At 35.6% G+C, this 18901-nt stretch overlaps 1 protein-coding gene across 5 annotated transcripts in view; it reads right to left on the bottom strand.

The window, feature by feature from the left end:
* The window catches only part of LOC115209716 (serine/threonine-protein kinase A-Raf), a 100646-nt gene that overhangs the window by 5758 nt on the left and 75987 nt on the right, over positions 1 to 18901 (bottom strand). For all 5 annotated transcript variants that reach the window (XR_004999529.1, XM_036503511.1, XM_036503509.1 and 2 more), the window contains 7 exons: positions 13016 to 13176; positions 12693 to 12889; positions 7688 to 7864; positions 5470 to 5516; positions 786 to 904; positions 464 to 595; positions 94 to 228 (listed from right to left, as the gene is read on the bottom strand). Coding sequence is in view for 4 of the 5 variants with exons in the window: in XM_036503511.1 (XP_036359404.1) it covers positions 94 to 228; positions 464 to 595; positions 786 to 904; positions 5470 to 5516; positions 7688 to 7864; positions 12693 to 12889; positions 13016 to 13176 (968 nt within the window). In the remaining variant the exon portion in view is untranslated. The remainder of the gene's footprint in view (positions 1 to 93; positions 229 to 463; positions 596 to 785; positions 905 to 5469; positions 5517 to 7687; positions 7865 to 12692; positions 12890 to 13015; positions 13177 to 18901) is intronic.

The raw sequence follows: 18901 nt of genomic DNA, 5'->3' as shown, positions 1-18901 counted from the left end.
TGTGATAAGGAAATGACCACCCATTTCAAACCATTTCAATGTGATTAATACATTAACCCTAACTACCACATTTAAAAGTTTTCCCTTGCATACCTGTGGAAATAGAGGCCTTTCATTTCGATCGTATTTACAGCACTCCATCATCAAACGTTTGAAAGCTTTGGGTGTATCTGATCTGGATTTACTGGGGTCAGGTCGTATATGGCCTTTACCAACCATGAAGAGGATCTAATTGAGAGAGAGAGAGAAGTTTTTCAAAAATTATGAATATTTTAATAGTAAAGCTGGTACAACAAATAGCTTCCACAAGAAGTTAAATGTAATTGAGAGGACAAATAGTTCAACAATACTGCAATGAAGATATTTTTAAGCAAAGGTTCAATAATTTGAAGAAATCTGAAATGATAATGACTTTAAAATGCACATGTATATTCTGTATATTGTTTGAAAACTTTTCTCTTACCTGGTCCTTATTGTTGATGTGAGAATATGGCAGTGAGCTGGTCATCAACTCAAAACAGACAATACCATACGCATACACATCAGATTGGAATGTGTAAGGGTTGTCATCTTTCATCCTTATTACTTCAGGAGCCTGCAGGAAACACCAATATTTATAGTAGCATCAACATATTTTCAATAAAAATATATAATTTAACAAGTTTTTCTAATTTTTTGTATTTCTAGTGTAGTTATTCTCAAATTAAATCCCAAAGCAAATATGAAACAAATTTCAAAATGATATCAAGTTTAACTGATTAGATTTTATTAAAAAATAATTTTACCATCCACAGAATGGAACCAGTTGGCTGTTGGAATTGATGGGATCCACTCCATCGAGCTTTCACAGTTGCAAGACCAAAGTCACCAATTTTGACAGTGAAGTCTTCTGTCAAAAATATATCTGGAGAGCAATAATTTAAGGGAAATCATTTTGTTTTTGTGTTAACATCTAATCAATAAATGAATTTTAAAAATATTGTTTGTTGAGTTAATAGACAAGAGTTGAAGCAGCACCTAGAAGCATAGACATATTTCCATGGGTTTTATAAACATTTATTTAGGTTAGAACGGGTTAGACAGATTGTAATTAAACCATCCCAACATGAAGTGAATACAACAAATTTTTAATAAGATCAGCTTCTAGAAACATCTACCTTAAACATGACTCATTACAATTAAAACAGATTTGTTAGTCAATGAACACTAAAGCAACTGTCATTATATGGGGAAGAGGGGGCATAGAATTTATTCATGTTACCTGTATCACAATTTAGAGATAAAGATAATTCATGTTACTTGCACCACAGATTAATATGGAGAAAGATAACAATGGGCAACAAATTTCTTCATATTTTCTGTTACATGAAATTTTCCCACTAATTCTATTCATTTGTCAATGCTGATTTCAAATATGAAATAGGTTTCCCTCAATATGCAATTTGAAACTTATTTTCACAAAAAAAAAAAGAACACATTGCTTTTTAGATGTACCTTAACCTTAATTAGGCAATTTCTTTTTTTAAAGATATATTTTCTTTATTTTTAAAGTTAATTTTGGATTTTAGAGATTTATCTGATTTACACAAAAACAACAGCTGTTTCTCTTGTTTCAAATCTTAAATAGTTTCTTTAAGTAGACATGTGTAAATACACTGTTATGTATGTGGCTGCTGCTGCTTTGCACTTCATCAAAGGCACAGTACAACATTGTGAGGAGCGGTGCCCTATAAAGCTTACTCTCAAGTTCTCCCGAAAAACCAAGACCAGAAATGGGCTCTTCATATTGTGGGTCACAATTGTGAGGAAATGGTTCATAACTAGACAGAATGAAAATGAAAGGGCCTGCTTTTGGAGTTTCTATGGTTTGGTGAAAACACAAGGACAACATATACAGACTGCTGTTTCTGCTTGATCACCATGAACGTTTTGGCAAGAAAAAATTAGCATCAGATCTTTTATCTTTGTATTCGCTCAACAATTCAACCTATTCCACACTATGAGGAACTGCCAGTTCCCGTTTTTAATGGTTTTGCCTCATCTGAAGACAAAGGGAGTGAACAGGAGAAACATGAAGATTTTGATAATGAGCTTCAAGAAACGGTTTTAGAATCCAAAGATTCCTCATCTGATACCATTGTAATCAGTCCCTCAGCAGTTATCCAAACAGAATATGACTTTGTGCATGATTCAGTACCCTCCAGATGGAAACTGAAAGAAGCCTGTTGTATATATATAATGTATGTTTGTGTGTCTGTGTTTGTCCCACCCCACCATCGCTTGACAACCGATGTTGGTGTGTTTATGTTCCCATAACTTAACAGTTCGACAAAAGAGACCAAGTGCTAGGTTTACAAAGTCCTGGGGTTGATATCTTCTATTAAAGACAGTGCTCCAGCATGGCTGCAGTCAAATGTGTGAAACAAGTAAATAAATAAATAAAAGAGTACTTGGCAAAAGATTCATAATTCTGAAAGTGGGACCAGACTTTTGTGATCTTTTTTAAGAAGACAAGCAGTTTGTTTACTGCCATGATATCCCAGGATTTCTCAGGCAATTTAGGTGTTACCACATATAGTCCAACAGAGTGGCAATTATTTCTGGATACCTTTCAGTGCAGCCTCAAGCATGTTCCACTTGCACAATGGCAATGTTTATGGGGCAGTCCAGTTGGTCAGTTGTGTATTTGTGAGAAGAACATAATGACATGGAAAAAATAGTTGTTGACATACTCGAACATCACAAGCACAACTGGACCATTTGTGTGGACATGAAAATGGTCAATTTCCTCTTTAGTCAGCAGTACATGTGGGACAGCAGAGCTTGAAAGAAACACTGGAGCCAGAAAGGGTGGCCCATTTGTAATGGCATGCCAAACAGTGTGAATGACTCAATGGTAAGCTGAGAATAGATAATCTTGCTCCCATTCCATGTCAAGATTGGCTTGATGAAATAGTTTGTGAAGGCATTGAATACTGATGGTAAATGGTTTTAACATCTAGTTTCTGTTTTTCCTTTTGTCTTTTGAGAAGATCAAATCCTGTATATATATATATATATATATATATATAAATTTTCAGAATGAGATAAAAATCCAAAGCTTTGAAAGATTCTAGAACATTTATAAAGAGGTCTTACAGCTGTTTCCGGGATATTTTATATATCCCTTCATTGGAGACAGCGTGAGAGAATGGTTAAGCAATAGTTATTTTAGATAAGATATGATATAGAGAGTGAAGTGGAGGAATGAAAATAGACGTGAGATATGTAAGGACATTGCATCTGTAGATCCATTATTTAGGCAGAATGGTATACATATAAGATTCCAGTACCTTGTGAGTAAGTTCCAAATATAGAGTTTGTACATGGTGTTATTGAATAGAGGATTTTATTTAAAGTGACTTAAAAGTTGGGAATGTATTTATAAGGTCAAATTGAAAACAGGAAGAGAGGAACAAAGAGAAGAAAAAAAAGGAAAAAAGTGGGGAGAGAGATAATGAAGAGATGAAAAGAGGGAAAGTGTACTGGTTAGTGGTCAGTCAAGATAAATTGATAGAAGGAACAGGAATGTGAGGGTGATAGAGAGATAAAGATATGAGAGTGTAAAAAGATGATAGGGTAAAGACTAAAGGAGTGTCAGATAGAAGGAATGAGGGGGTGATGGATGACAGAGAAAGGTATGAGAGTATAAAGAGTGAAGGAGTGTCAGATATGTAGTGATAGAGCCTAAGTGAGGGGAATTTGGAAATATAGATTAGGTTGGTTGGACAGGTCAGTGCTTAGTAGTAGAAGAAAATATATACGTGAAGATGTATACAGATGCATATATTAAACATGCATATATATATTTATACATATTAACATCTACACATACAACTTGTACTCATAATGTACATGTATATATGTATACCCATATATACATGTATCTGTATGTATTATCGCCCTGCACATGCAGGTATATCTTTCTTTCTATCAATTTATCTTGACTGACCACTAACCAGTACACTTACCCTCTCTTCATCTCTTTATTATCCCTCTCTTCACTTTTTTTTCTTTTCTTTGTTTCTTGCTGTTTTTTATTTGACCTTATAAATCCATTCCCAACCCTCAATTCAATAACGCCCTTTACAAACTCTATACTTGGAATGACCAATTTTAAATACTATTGGAACTTACTCACAAGGTACTGGAATCTTAAATGTATACCATTCTGCATAAATAATGGATCTACAGATGCATTATCCCCGCATATTTCACGTCTATTTTCATTCCTCCACTTCACTCACTATATCATATCTTATCTAATTTAACTATTGCTTAACCATTTTTTCACACTGTCTCCGATTAAGGGATATATAAAATATCCCGGAAACAGCTGTAAGACCTCTTTATAAATATTCTAAAATCTTTCACAGTCTTGGATTTTTATCACATTCTGAAAATTTTTTTATACATACACATGTTGATATATGACCTACGTTGGACTCCACAATCGCATAATCACCGAACCTGGAGCTTAACTATAGTCTGTCCATAGCACTTAGCATTACCTGACACCTTTGGTTCTTATTGACACCATTACCTCTCATAACATATTATTATATACTAGCAGTATTGCCCGGCGTTGCGATTTGTTTAGACCCTTTAGAATTGGAATTTTTTGAAAAGTAAAAATTTGGCAGTATGTAGTTTGTTATTCTCTTTAAGTGAAATACACCGAAAAATGGCGACACAGCAGTCAAAACATCATAAAAAATAGGGATTTTCATAGAAAAAAGGCACCTTTTTGATGCAAATAATTTTTGGTGTTAACATGGTCCGATTTGAATTTTTTCTTCTACAGAAGGAAGAGTTAGCCTTCTTCTATCATACTCTCATATGTATATATATATGTATATATATATATATATATATATTAATACGAAAAAATCCCTCCAGGCTACATCCCGAAAATTCATTTCTTTGCCGAATTTCTACAACGTTTATGGTGATTCGTTTTTATATCTTGATTTTTTTTATTTTTCATGCAATTTACACATGCTTGCACGCATGGTGAACACAGTTCACGTCAAACAGCTGACTGAGTAAAGTTTACTATTCAATGCATGAGATAAGGCCTAAACAAACACATTATCGATTTTTGCACTTGCAAGATGAATTTTGGAACAGAAATAGCGCAGTTCAATTTTCATTCGCCTAAACTTTAATGACCCATTTTTGGTGGTTCTACGATTTGTTGGCTAGGAGATGTGCCGGGAAGTTAAACACACAGATACACAGATACACACACAGACACACAAGTTGAATTTTATATATATATATATATATAGATATATATATATATATATATATATATGAGAATTTTAAAAATAAAATTAAACAAAACAACTCTAATATTAGTTTTCTCAACAAAATCATTACACAAATGTTTAAAATATCTAAATTTACAATGAAATTTTAAAAGGATACTGTTGGACTTCAAATCTCTATGAATGATAAACTTTGCATGTAAATAACTGTAAAAAAAAGAAAATGAAAAATTATATAACACATGTTTAACTAATTTTCACATCATTCTTTCAAGAAAAAGGGTTCCTGACAAAAAGTGTTGTTGCCACCATTGTCATTGTTATCATCATCATTTTTATGTCTGTTGTTTCTCTGCTACACGGACTGGATGAGATTTCTTGTGATAGTATTCTGCATTCTGTGTTGCCTTTCTAGATATCAACCCTTGTTTTCAAGTAAGTTATTTAAAACACAGATTATTCCAGGTCTTCACATGTCAAACTACCCTATGCTGCTGGATATAAACATCACTACCATTCAAAGCTGTCAATGTGAAAACATTCTGGGGAAAACCCACACATTATCATCAGTGTATCTACTTCTCATGGGTTATGTGCCTATTATAGCCCAAATCAGTTCTTAACAGGAGGAGTATGTTTCACTTATGTCCTTTTTGGGGTTTCTTTTCAACAGCTGTATGCCCTTCCTAACACTGACCATGTTAGAGTGTACTAGTCTTTTTTTTTTTTTTGTAGTTGTGATACCTGTGCCGGTGGCACGTAAAAAGCACCATCCGAACGTGGCCAATGCCAGCGTTGCCTTGACTGGAGTCCGTGCCAGTGACATGTAAAAAGCACCAACCGATCGTGGCCATTTGCCAGCCTCCTCTGGCCCCTGTGCTAGTGACACATAAAAAGCACCCACTACACTCAGAGTGGTTGGCATTAGGAAGGGTATCCAGCTGTAGAAACACTGCCAGATCAGACTGGAGCCTGGTGCAGCCTCCTGGCTTCCCAGACCCCAGTCGAACCGTCCAACCCATGCTAGCATGGAAAACGGACGTTAAACAATGGTGATGATGATTACATGAGCACTGTCGGGGTTTGCCTTGTAACTTGCAAAGCAAAAGAGAACATCCATGATTGATGGAACGAATTTCTTGCAAGAGGATGATAATGGAGGATAAGAGTAATATCAGGGTTTTGTGTGGAAGGGATGGACAAGGTGGTAATGGTAATGGGATGGGGTGGGATGAGCGGACAAGGTTAAGTAGGTGGAGCCAGTGATGGACTGGTCAGTCTGTCTGCCATACCAGCAGGTGCTGGCTGTTTGTCAGGGTCCAAAAAGTTCTTATTGGTTAGACAGTTTTATTGTTGAAAGAGGGTAGTAGGAAAGACAATAACAGAGACAATGTTAGGGAAGGGGGTTAAAAGAGGGAAAGTGAGAACATGAGAGAGAGAGAGAGAAGATAGGGGTAGGGCCGAACAGGAGGAAAAGCAGTGTTACCCCCATGTAATACATGGGTAGGTGGAATGGTGTATGGGCAGGAGGAGAGATAAGATGATGATAAGGAGCCAGGGTATATCCAAAGTAACGTCCAAGAGATTGTGAAGACAGGTGAATCAGGGAGGATGGGTAAAGGTTGATCCCCATGTAACATCACTGGTATCCAGGTACAAACAAGATCATGTATGAAAGACACTCCACTAAATAATACTAGGCATTGTAAAAAGAAAAAGAAAAAAAGTAAAAAAAAATGAAACAAACAAAAAATATCAACTGGTGGGACATCAACCACATATCTATCACTTGCTGTTGTTGATATGTGGTTTATGTCCCACCAGTTGATATTTTCTGGGACTTATAATGTCTATAAGATCTTTTGAGTCAAAAAAATATTGGTTTGCTATTCCTGATCCTGTAGAATTCCTTATTTGCTCAGCTGCAGGTTTAAGTAAAAAAAAGGTAAAAAGAAACACTTGAAATTAACTTTCTTAATTTACAGAATGAAAATAATAATTTTTAAAACAAAAATTGTACTTAATTTAATGCACAAAACCTTCAGATTCATTTATGGACAATTCACAACTGTTCTTGTAGTAAGCATGTAGTGGGAATTCTTAAATATTTGATACAACTATCAGTTTGCTTATTCAAGTACAATCTCCACTGAACTATTTCCTCTTCAAAAGAACTCAAAATGCTAACAAGTCTTTCAAATTTAACCAAATACAAATCTCTTGTATGTAATATATATATATTATCCCCCTATAACATAAACATATTGACAATTTCATTTACTTTTGTTATACTTAACCACTATGTAGCAGAAGCAGTTCTTTCTTTGAAATGGCTAAATAAAATTTGTATTAAAAGGAGAAACAAAGTGCCAACTTACTCCATGCCTTGTGAAGTTTGACGACCTATTTCAACTAACTGAGACATATCATACTTGGTTTCTTCTACATGTAAACGTTTGTAAAGACTTGACCCTTCACACCACTGAGTGACAATCTGAAGCTGAGGTTCAATGGTGTAACCCATAAATAATAAGATGTTTAAGTGTCGAGTTTTCCTGAAAAGAGAGAAAAATAGGTAAAAAAAATGTCAGTCTTATGGAATAGTATGTTTTAAAGACATTTCTTGTTAGAGTTGACGAAAAAGATTAGGAAAGAGATTTGAATATATCATCATCATCATGGCTTAACATCTGCTTTCCATGCTGGCATGGGCTGGATGGTTTGACTGAGGACTGGCAAGCCAGGAGGCTGCACCAGGCTCCAATCTGATCTGGCAAAGTTTCTACAGCTGGATGCCTTTCCTAACACCAACCACTCCAAGACTGTAGTGGGTGCTTTTTACATGTCACCGGCACAGGGGCCAGTTAGGCAGCTCCTGCATTAGAAAATATGAAGAACATGTATCAAAAGTAACTATCTTTCCAGTACACTTCTTGCCAGATGGTAGAAGTAGATTCCTTTGTTCTCAGTATTCAGTCAAGTTCTTGGAAGAATGCGAAAGGTTTATGAAGGCAGTCCAACCCATGTCAGCATGGAAAACAAATGTTGAATGATGATGAATAAAGATTCATGGAGTGTAAAACAGCTGACAATTTGAAACTTGTTCCACTGCAGGCAAGAGGAAGACAGTTTAGATCTTATGCAAAGGCAAGCTTTGCTTTGCTGGTATAATTAGTGTAAAAAATGACAGCTCAGTTTCCTTGTTGAACCTACCTGAAATAACCTAGTCTTATTTAAATTAGAATTTCATTACAAATCCTGTTATTTTTAAGCTTTACTAGATAAACAATTGCCCAACAATTCTTAACATGAAATTTATTTTGTTCAACTCTTAAAATATTTTTTTCACTTCACAACTATTAGCCAAGGGAGTAGCAGAAAAGAAGTTTGACAATGTTCAGTAACATGAGGACCAAAGAACTGAAGTAGTTCGGATAGCAAGACAATATGTGAGAGAAAACCATGATGTCATACGAAATAAATGTATCCGCATGGATTGGTGCCTTTGTGTTTAATGATTCTGCAAAGAAAGAGGCTTGGAGAAACCATTATGAAAGACTGCTGAATGGGGTGAATGAATGGGAGGAGGAGAGTCTGCCAAATGTTGACCTAATTGAGGGACCAGCTATCCGAATAGACAGCAGATAAATCAGGGAGATAAAGCAATTAAGGATATGAAGACAAGGAAAGCACTTCCCATCAGGAATCACTGCTGTGATGCTTAAAAATATCAGGTGGTGTGGGTTATGGTCTTGTCACCCGCATCGTAAATCAGGTAGTTCATGAAGGAGTCATACCCAATGACTAGCATAGCAGCACCATAGTCAACTGCTACAAAGGTAAAGGTGATGCTTTAGATAGAAATAACTACAGGAGTATCAAATTATTGGATCAGGTGATGAAAGTTACAGAGAGGGTCATAGCCCAACTAATTAGGGAGAGAGTTAGCCTAGCCAAAGATAAATCTCTGTACTTGGCTTTTGTTGACTTCGAAGACTGCCTTGCAAGAATAGAAGTTTTAACCAAGTTGGAATTAAACATCTGTGTATTTCTCATGGGAGATTTCAACTTGCCCAATGTAGAGTGGCCTGAGGGCCTTTTCCTTTCAGGAATGACATGATGTGAACAAAGCCAAGTGGAGTCAACCTCACCAACAAGTTATATATGGAGCAAGTAATACTCCAACCAACCAGGGCAAACAATATACTTGGTCTCTGTTTCATAAACAATATGGATCTCATCCATAATGTGAAAGTGACTCTAATCTTGGACTACAATACAATAGAGCTGACCATGTACATACCAAAGACATGTAGCTTATGAGAAGCACCCAAAATCTATCCAATCTGAACTTCCACAAACCAGACTGGAAATCAATTGAGAAAGAGATCACCAAACAGGATTGACCCCAATGTCTATCTACACCTGACACTGATATGAAATTCAAACAATTTATGTCCATAATGCAAGCCATATGCTATAAGATTGTTCCAGAGGGAAAAGCCACTGCACATAAGAACTAGATTCTCAGGGAGAAAAAAATTCTTATGAGATAGCATACAAAGACTGCAAACTACCTCAACAGAATACTAAACGGCAGTGAAAAATCTCACCTGGAAACAGCTGGAGATTGAGGAACACCTGAAATGTTCCCACGAAAAAGAAAGAGAAGATAAAGAAGCCTGGGTTATAAGAAATATAAAATCAAACCTAAAGCCTTCTTTAAATATGCCATAAAAACTGCCTGTGTGTGTTGGAAACTAGTACCCCTCCTCTAAAAAAGATGGTTCCTTCATGGGAAACACAGTGAGGATAAGTGAAACATTGAATAAACAATTCAAAAGTGTCTTCACCTCAACCTTCTGGCACATGCAAGTCAAGAAACCTCTAGAATTCTTTACCACTACAAATGTAAAAAGAGAGGCAGTAACAACTGAATTACAACAACATCAAAGAAGATGATGTAGATGCAAACTCAGCCCCAATGAATTCCCAGCAATCCTCCTCAAGTCATGCAACTGAGTCCTTGCAAAACTACTGCAACTTCTTTTTCAAAGCTTCCTTGCAAATGGTAAGCTCCTGGACAAACTGAAAGAGGGAATAATATATCCTATTCATAAAGGAGGAAGCAGAGTAAATGCTAAAAACTATTGGCCTCACACATCAGCACATCTTGGAATGAATAGTCTGAAGGAAACTAATTGCATTTCTTGAAGAGAATGACTTGCTGACAACCAGCATGGCTTTCAACCAGGTAGAAGCTGCCTGACACAGCTCTTGCTGTACTATGACTGGGTATTAAAGCAGCTGCTCAACAACTCAAATGTGGACACGATATATCCTAACTTTGCAAAAGCCTATAACAAAGTCGACCATGGTACGATATGTCACAAATTATGTAATCTTGGTATAGTTGGAAAACTTGGAGAATGGCTACATGACTTTCTAGAAGAGAGAAGTCAGGTAGTGGTGGCTAATGGGGCTATCTCCAAGGAAATGCAAATAATGAGAAGTAATAATAAATTGCCATATGCATGGTGAGCAGTGAGAATTGAAATGATACAAAATTGAGCATAAATTCCACTATTTCATATTTTACCTTCAGGGTACACCTACTTTTATGTAAATTTAACTTCAATTGAAAATTCAGTAATGCACACAATTCTATCTTACAATTTTGCTGTATATCCAGTAACTTAGTAAAGGGAGAAATCAGATGCGTGGTGAGAGGTGTGTTTATAATGATAATGGTTCACTTGTTTTTACAGACGCCAAAGAGAATGAGGAATGGAATGCAACTTTGAAATGATGCTAAATGAGGGGATTGCATGAGAGAAAGACCACATCATGTAACCCAACAGAGGGTAAGCTATACAGTCGAAATGGCTATTAAAGAGATATGAAGACAGGGAAAACAGCTGGTCCATGTGCTGGTGACTTGCATAGATAATCAAGTGGTGCAGGGAAGTGTTTTATCCAATGACTGGGCATAATAGTATCAACAGCTGTTACAATGGCAAAGGAGATGCTTCAGAAAAAAGCAACTATAGATGTATTAAACAGATGGACAAGATTATGGCAGTGGCAGAAAGAGTTACAGCACAAGGAATTAAGAAGAATTGGCTTTGATGAAAAGCAAGACAGTTATGTGTTTGTACAGGATATCACTAATGCCTTCTTCCTGGTGAGACAAGTGACATTTTCAGCAAAAAGTAAGCCAGTACCTAACATCCATCAACCAGGAGAAGGCCTTTAACAAAATATCATACCCTGTAATGTGGTGTTTGCTAAGAAAATTACATGCAGATGAATGGTTTATGAGAATTATGTACAAGGTATGAGATCAGTGGTGAATTTTGCATGCAAGGTGTATATCATGGCTCAGTTCTAAACTTGCTCCTATTTATGATAGTTCTTCAGGCCATTATAGAGAAGTTAATGACAGACTACCTGTACCAATGACCTAGTTCTCATAACTGAGAGTTATGTTGGAGCATTAGAGAAGAGATTTCAAAATGGAAGTAAGTCCAGATACATGATAATTTAGAGTAAACCAAAGACAAACGTTTTAGCAGCAAAGAAAACAAGAGCCCAGTGCTATTTAGAAAGTGACCATACTCCACATGTAGAAAAGAGTAGATCAGAATGCTATACAGTGTATCCAATGTAAACAAAGGGTGAATAAGAAATGCAGGGGTACCACAGGCAGGCTGACATAGGAGAACTTCATATGAAGTAGATGCACAAGAGTAGTAAGCACCAAAAATACCTTTGAATCAAATTCTTTTAAAAGTCCAAAAGGTTTCCTCAGAGCAGTTGATAGCTGCTGTTATATAGGAATCATAATTAAAAGAGGCGGGAGATGGAATAAGGTTGTAATGGAAAAAGTTCAAGGAACTATCACCCTAGTGACAGCCAAGAGATTCATGTATTCAAGAGAAAGGCAGACTGTATGTGTTTGGTAACAAAACATAACAAATGAGTGAAAAGTGTGACAGCTAGAGAGAAATGAGTTGAACATGCTCTACTGGATTTGAAGTGTTAGTGTATATGAACAACAAAGTACAAATAAACAGAGAGAAAAATACTGAGTAGAAGAGGAAATCTATTTTAATGTATGAGCAAGATGGTTGCATTCTCTGATCTCTGCATGTGACGATGAGTATAAAATAATTGTCAAGTGATCTAAGTGAAAGGGATCTGCGGAATAGCTGTATGTGTGGAAAGAGAGATTTACATCTACATATATACAAAGCAATATATGATATGAGAAAATATAGAAATAAACCCTGTAATATTATCTTCTAAATATAAAGATCACATTAAAAACTAAAATGAATAACTCTCCCAACTTAAGACTGAAAGAAGAAAGAAGATATGTACTTTAAGACAGCAACTTCATTTTTGAAAGCTTCTAATTGCGCAGGTGTTGGATGAACTACATTCAGCTTTTTCACAGCAACAGGCCCATGCCAGTGACCACAAAATACTGTTCCAAATGATCCTGAACCAATTCGACGAATTAATATAATTTCTTTGTCAGGAAGTTCCCATTCTTCATTTGAATCTCGTCGTAGTCGCTATAGATTAGAAAATAAGACAAAATATGTAAAGATCAAATAAACAGTATGAGACTTTGGAAATAGGAGCTTGTTTATAAAACTAATTTATAAATGGATTTCAAACAGATGTCATAAATTATCTACCACATGTTGTCCTAGCTCTGATTCTACTGATTTTGCACGTGGCCGCATTTGTTCAGATTGGTTGGTAGGTGAACCCCTTGCACTGTGGATTTTAGTTGGACTATTTCCCTGACTGTGGCTTGAACCAGAGTTAGGTGGAGCCAAACAATTAGTGTTGTGACCTGAAAAGAAAATAAATATCTGAAAATCAGTATTAAAATTATATCAAGAGAGCAGTTCTTAAAAAAAAAAAAAAATGCACACACACACCAAATTATCTTAAAATATTACAAACATTTGCCATAGAAATAGTAGAGGTGATACATTTTGAGTAATTAGTTTCTTGATCAAAGAAGAATTAGTATCATTTTCAAAATGAACATATTTCTAAAGAAGACTATTTTAAGCATTCCAGAATTCCCCAAATATATTTTGTTACAAAATAAATTGCATGATTTTTTTTTTTTTTACCTCAGAAAATTTTCATGTAAAGCTTTACACATAATGCAATAAAGTGTTCCTTTGACAATCCATTATGGTTAAGCATCCACCAGCACTCGGAACATTCAATGCTGAGTTCCAACGAAACACATGTAGGAACAAATGATATAAACTTGTGTTTATTGTCATTTCTACTACATTTGCTCTGCATTTCCTAACTAGTAGCACTATTAAGTATAGTAGTAGCTAAAGCACTATACTGGAAGCAGACTGGATGATGATTATCAACTTGGAGACTCAACAGTTGCTGTCATACATCTCTTTGTACACTCAAGCTCACAAGATATCCAATATCCATATCTCTATATGTGAATGAATCATGGATGTGTGTGATCTATCTCAAAGTAACTTTTGAAGATCTTTTATAGATTTGATTGGACTTCTAGCTTCTTGGCTATCTTTATTGGTGAAAATTCTCAACCATACAAAACCACAAGCAAGACTATCACCCCAAAAAACTGGACGTTTATGTTAGAATTGATGTTTTGTTATTATTCAGGTTCGGTGTATAGGCTGCAATATGGCCCCTGCTTTATCAATTCCATTGTTTACATCACTTTCTGTGCTTCCATCATTGCTGATGACACTTCTTGGGTAGAAGAAATTGCCCAGGTCTTCCACAACTTGTTTGCTGTTTACAAATGAGGAAATCCTCCGATGGAGCAAGTTCCTATCATTGCATCACATCACGGAGCCATGTCAGTTATACTTGGCAGGTCACATTTTGCACCTGCCTACCACCTGGTACACAAAAACAGCAACGACAGGGAAAATGGCAGATCAATCCTTGCTGCCTTTGTGTGCCTCACAACATGGAATAGCTTAAGTCTAAGTAATGTGTGTGTGTGTATATATATATATATATATATATACACACACACATACATATATATATATATCATCAATATTGTTTAATGTTCACTTTTGCTTGCACGAATCAGGCAGAATTTGTTGAGGCAACTTTTCTATGGCTGAATGTCCTTTCTGTTCCAAATCCTCACCTGTTTCCAGGTGAGGTAATATTCTCCAATGACCTGATGTGTTTCACACAGAAGAATGGAAATGAACAATATCCACTGTATGATGGTGAAGTTCTTTTACAACCATAATATGATACCAAGACAAGAGCGCACACATACACACAATTTCCATCTGGGCCTGGGGCTATTGAAGAAGACACTTGCCCAAAGTGTTATGCAGTAGGACTGAACCGAGATTGTGATTAGAAAGCAAGCTTCTCAACCATACAGCCATATTTACACTTTATACATATAACACACACACGTGTGTTATACGCATATATGTGTGTGTGAGTAATCAATTGGTGAGGATTACCCCATTGTTGCTCAGAGTTTTATGTGTACTGATTAGTGAGACAAATATATACTGTGAATTGCCATACATGCCTATGTGAGTACATGAATGTTTATAATTGTTTACAATCTGCCCCGAGCCACAGCTATAAACAGCGAAACCCCTGTTTTGTAATTTAGCTGCAACTGATGATGTTTATTAACATTTCTTGCCAACAAATTATTAGTTTAGCTCTGTGTTTTTAAATTTCTCTGGAATAAAAAAAAAAACAACCTTACTTGAAAAAATAAGGATTAGTGGCAGGAAGACCATCCAGTTGTAAAAATCCTGCCTTCAATCTTTCTCTGTCGAAGCTGTGGCTGGCATACAAAAACAAACAAATGAACAATGCACAGAGAAGACAATACATGATTCACCATATATTGTCTGACTGATCACGTACATGTTATGGATATGAAACTCCATTAATTGTACTCCATGTATTGGGTGTTTGTGTGAAACCCATGCAAGCATAGAAAAGTGAACATTTACAATGAGGATGATATATATACAAAACAACACACACACACAAATTCAAAAAAAAAAACCCTGTACAATAATTAATTTATAACTCTGTAGAATGAGGATAGTGATTCAGTTGAACAAACAATTCTTGGACATTTTACAATATTGATTTTTCATTTAAATAAAAAAAAAACAAAGAAAAAGTCAATACAATCCACTCAGGTTCAAGGTTAGTGAAATTATTAAACAACAACAAACAACAATATAGATTAAAGGGTTTGAACTGTTGTAAATTCATCTCCATTTCTAAAGTTGAACTAGAAGGATTTCAAATAAGGATTAGCTGCTAAGTAAACACAAAAATTAGTGAAAACCAATTTACTTATTTAGCTGAGGACATGATAACCTTTCTGGTGCTAGGATAAAATAGATAAAATACATCCAGTACATAATAGGAAGGGTATCTAGCTATAGAACAGTTCCAAACATGGAACATATGAGTGAGAAGTAGCAGTCCTCAACTCAATTTCGAGGGCAGTAATTCTAAATAAGTGATTCACACTGTGACAACCTGTTTTAAGTATTGACAGCATGGAAAGCAAACATAAAACAAATAATGACCTATAGGCAATAAATAAGGACAATGTAATTATACATCAGTTACATCCTCTAGTAACTTGGGTCATTGAAAAAATTTAGAGTAAATCCCTTACCCATATGAAGTGGGTTCAACCTTAATTCAAAACGAATGCAGTTAATTTGACAAAGGTTAATATTTTAGTTGAATCATTAATTTAAGTTGTAGGAGTTGGCTTTAAAATGGGCAATGTTTTCTTCTTAAATGTTTAAATTCTAATCCTGGGGAAAATACCTAAATAATACCAATCAACAATGAATTTTCACTATTTAAGTCCATTTTTAAATATCTGAGGTTGAAAGAAACTCTAAATAAAAAGTTTTATATATCATATTCTTGATCAGATTATGTTTTTCATTAAACTTAACTCTATGATAATACCATAAAATAGTCATTATTTATATTTCGTTTTTGGATTTGGTTTGCAAGATTCTTTATATGAGTTCGTGTGTTGAAGCATATTCTGTTGTGTCTGGGGAGAGTCATTCTCTTTTAGTGCCTTATTATTTAACACACTCACCGGTAAAATTTCCACTTATTTTCAGACAGCAGAACATGGTGTTTCTCAATGTCTTGCTAGCTTGACTAAAGCTTATTATATTTCGTTTTTGGATTTAGTTTGCAAATTATTAGTTTTATTTGGTTTGCAAATTATTTAGTTTTATTTGTCAAATGTGATGATTTATCATTCTCTAATAAATATTTACAGCTTTCAGCAAACATTATGTTGATGATAACCAATATGCATATAGCAGCAGCAGTAAAGACAAATTTAAAACTTTATACATAAAAATATTATGGTAATTTAAAGACTAGGAAATTAGTTTGTGAAGACAAAACCTTTATTTAATCAATTACTAATAATAATCATTTATAATAGATGCTTTTATTGGTAAAATTATTATTAACATATAATTTCAGCTAACACAATTTTAATCAATTTAATCTTGTCTCTTTCTTTAAATAGCCAACCTATGTATAACAACAAAACTACACCCACCATACATGACCTCTAAAACCCAAAGGAATTGAAATAATTTCCATTCCTATCACCTGCTGGATGTGTTCTATGTCCCTCGATACACATTCTACATGGGTAATATAATCGTACTTTCTCACATCTCAGTGTTTGCGCAACAATTTCAATCATATATTTAGAAATGAAATTCTAATTTCTAAAAACAATTTGTTGCTCTTCAATTAAAAATGACTTAGTTTTGTGTTGCTTAGTGAGAGGAGACAAGGCAGATAGAATTAACTCTTTTCGATCTAGTGAGATTAATGATGACGTTCAACTGAAAGACAAGATTTTGCAGCAAGAGAACTGCTATTGTATGGAAGAATAAGTGAGTAATATTTAGTATAAGTAATGCTGATGACACAGTAAGTATGCAATTAGGTAATTCACATTAGCAAAGGCCATCACAATAGTGATGGGGAGATGTAGTCATACGAAAAGTGATGTTGAGGAGATGTGGAAGATAATAGGATAGGCAGAGGGGTGCATGCACTGAGCAGTAGCTGGGAATGTGCATGCACTGTCCTATTATTTCATAGCATTTTGCTAAGCTTGCACAGGAGTCAGGGTCTTCTGCAGCACTGCCTACCATCAGATGAAAGTCCTCTCTCATCTCTTTTATCACATGTAATAACTTCAGGTCATTTTCACCACCTCTTCTCAAGTATTCTTCAATCTCCTTTTTTCCACAGGTAGCACTCAATTTGAACATTCATAAGCATTTGCTTATGCAGACGTCATTATGTGCCCTTGCCATCTTCTTTCCCCTCTCATTTCATTTACATTTTGTCATTCACATACACTAACGCAAGACAGCGAAGCATGCTTGCCTTATTTCTTTCTAGTCTTTGCAGGTCCTTCACATTTCACTGCTATACTGCACTGTACCTCGCACACAAGCATCATACAAGTTGCCCTCGTCTTTCAAGGAAAACCCTTTGTTGCCCAGGTAACAGTGCCCTGAACTTTATCCAAGCTGTTCTTGTTATAGCTACAACACTTTTAGAACAGTTGGCCTCAATGCTAATTAAATCACCTGGAAACAAAAGCTTTGAACTGCTTCTGTGGAACTGTATGGGCAGCTAAGGAAATCAGCTTCCTAAGCACTTTTAGTGCTTATTGCTCTGGAGCACCTGCTGCATATGAAATCTACCTTCCCTGTTAGCCTGCCAATGATCCCACATCATCTTTTGTATGTATATTGTTTACAATGTGCACACCACACTCAGAGAACAGGCATGGCTGCTTGAGAAGTTTCCTTTACAACCAGATAGGTTTGAGTTCAGCCCCACTTTTGCTGAACCAGAATGAAGGAGATGGCTGTAACAACACTTTGAACACATCCTACTAAACAGCTTGTCACAGCTGACTAGTTTGTAGAATGCAGTCAGGATGTTTGGAAGCTTGCTATGCAAAAAAGTCTTGTGTTAAACTGGGCGAAAATGCAATAGAAACTTACGAAATGCTCTAGACTGTTTAGTTTATGCATTAACTTTTTTGCTAACACAAGAAGTTTGAAGATGATAGAGAGAAGGTGAGACAATGAGAGGTGTGCAAAGGAAAGGACACCAGAACATCATAGGTAGTTGGGGAAATCTATTTTCTGAATGAAGTTCATCAGGAGTCTATAAAGATAATAAGCATATAGTTTGGGAGTTGGTGTGGCAACTGTATACAGGATTATTCAGGAAGATGTGATAAGTTTGTTCTCAGATTGTTCTGTGATGAACATCCTGGTAACCAACCACTTGACAGAGACAAGCAATCAAAACTGCCTCTCATCATTTCCCACAGTCCAGATCTTGCTCCCAGTGACCTTTTTTGTTGCTCAACAAACTGAAGGACAACCTCGAGGTCAGTCATTTTCAAGAAGAAGGAGGCTGTGACAAGGGTCCTGGACACCTTCACTTTAGAGGATTTCCATGGGGCTTTC

The sequence above is a fragment of the Octopus sinensis genome, linkage group LG1 (genome assembly GCF_006345805.1).
Source record: "Octopus sinensis linkage group LG1, ASM634580v1, whole genome shotgun sequence".
Classification (NCBI taxonomy): Eukaryota; Metazoa; Mollusca; class Cephalopoda; order Octopoda; family Octopodidae; genus Octopus; species Octopus sinensis.
The sequence above is the reverse complement of the archived record's forward strand: the minus strand, read 5'-3'. Positions and strand labels throughout refer to the sequence as shown.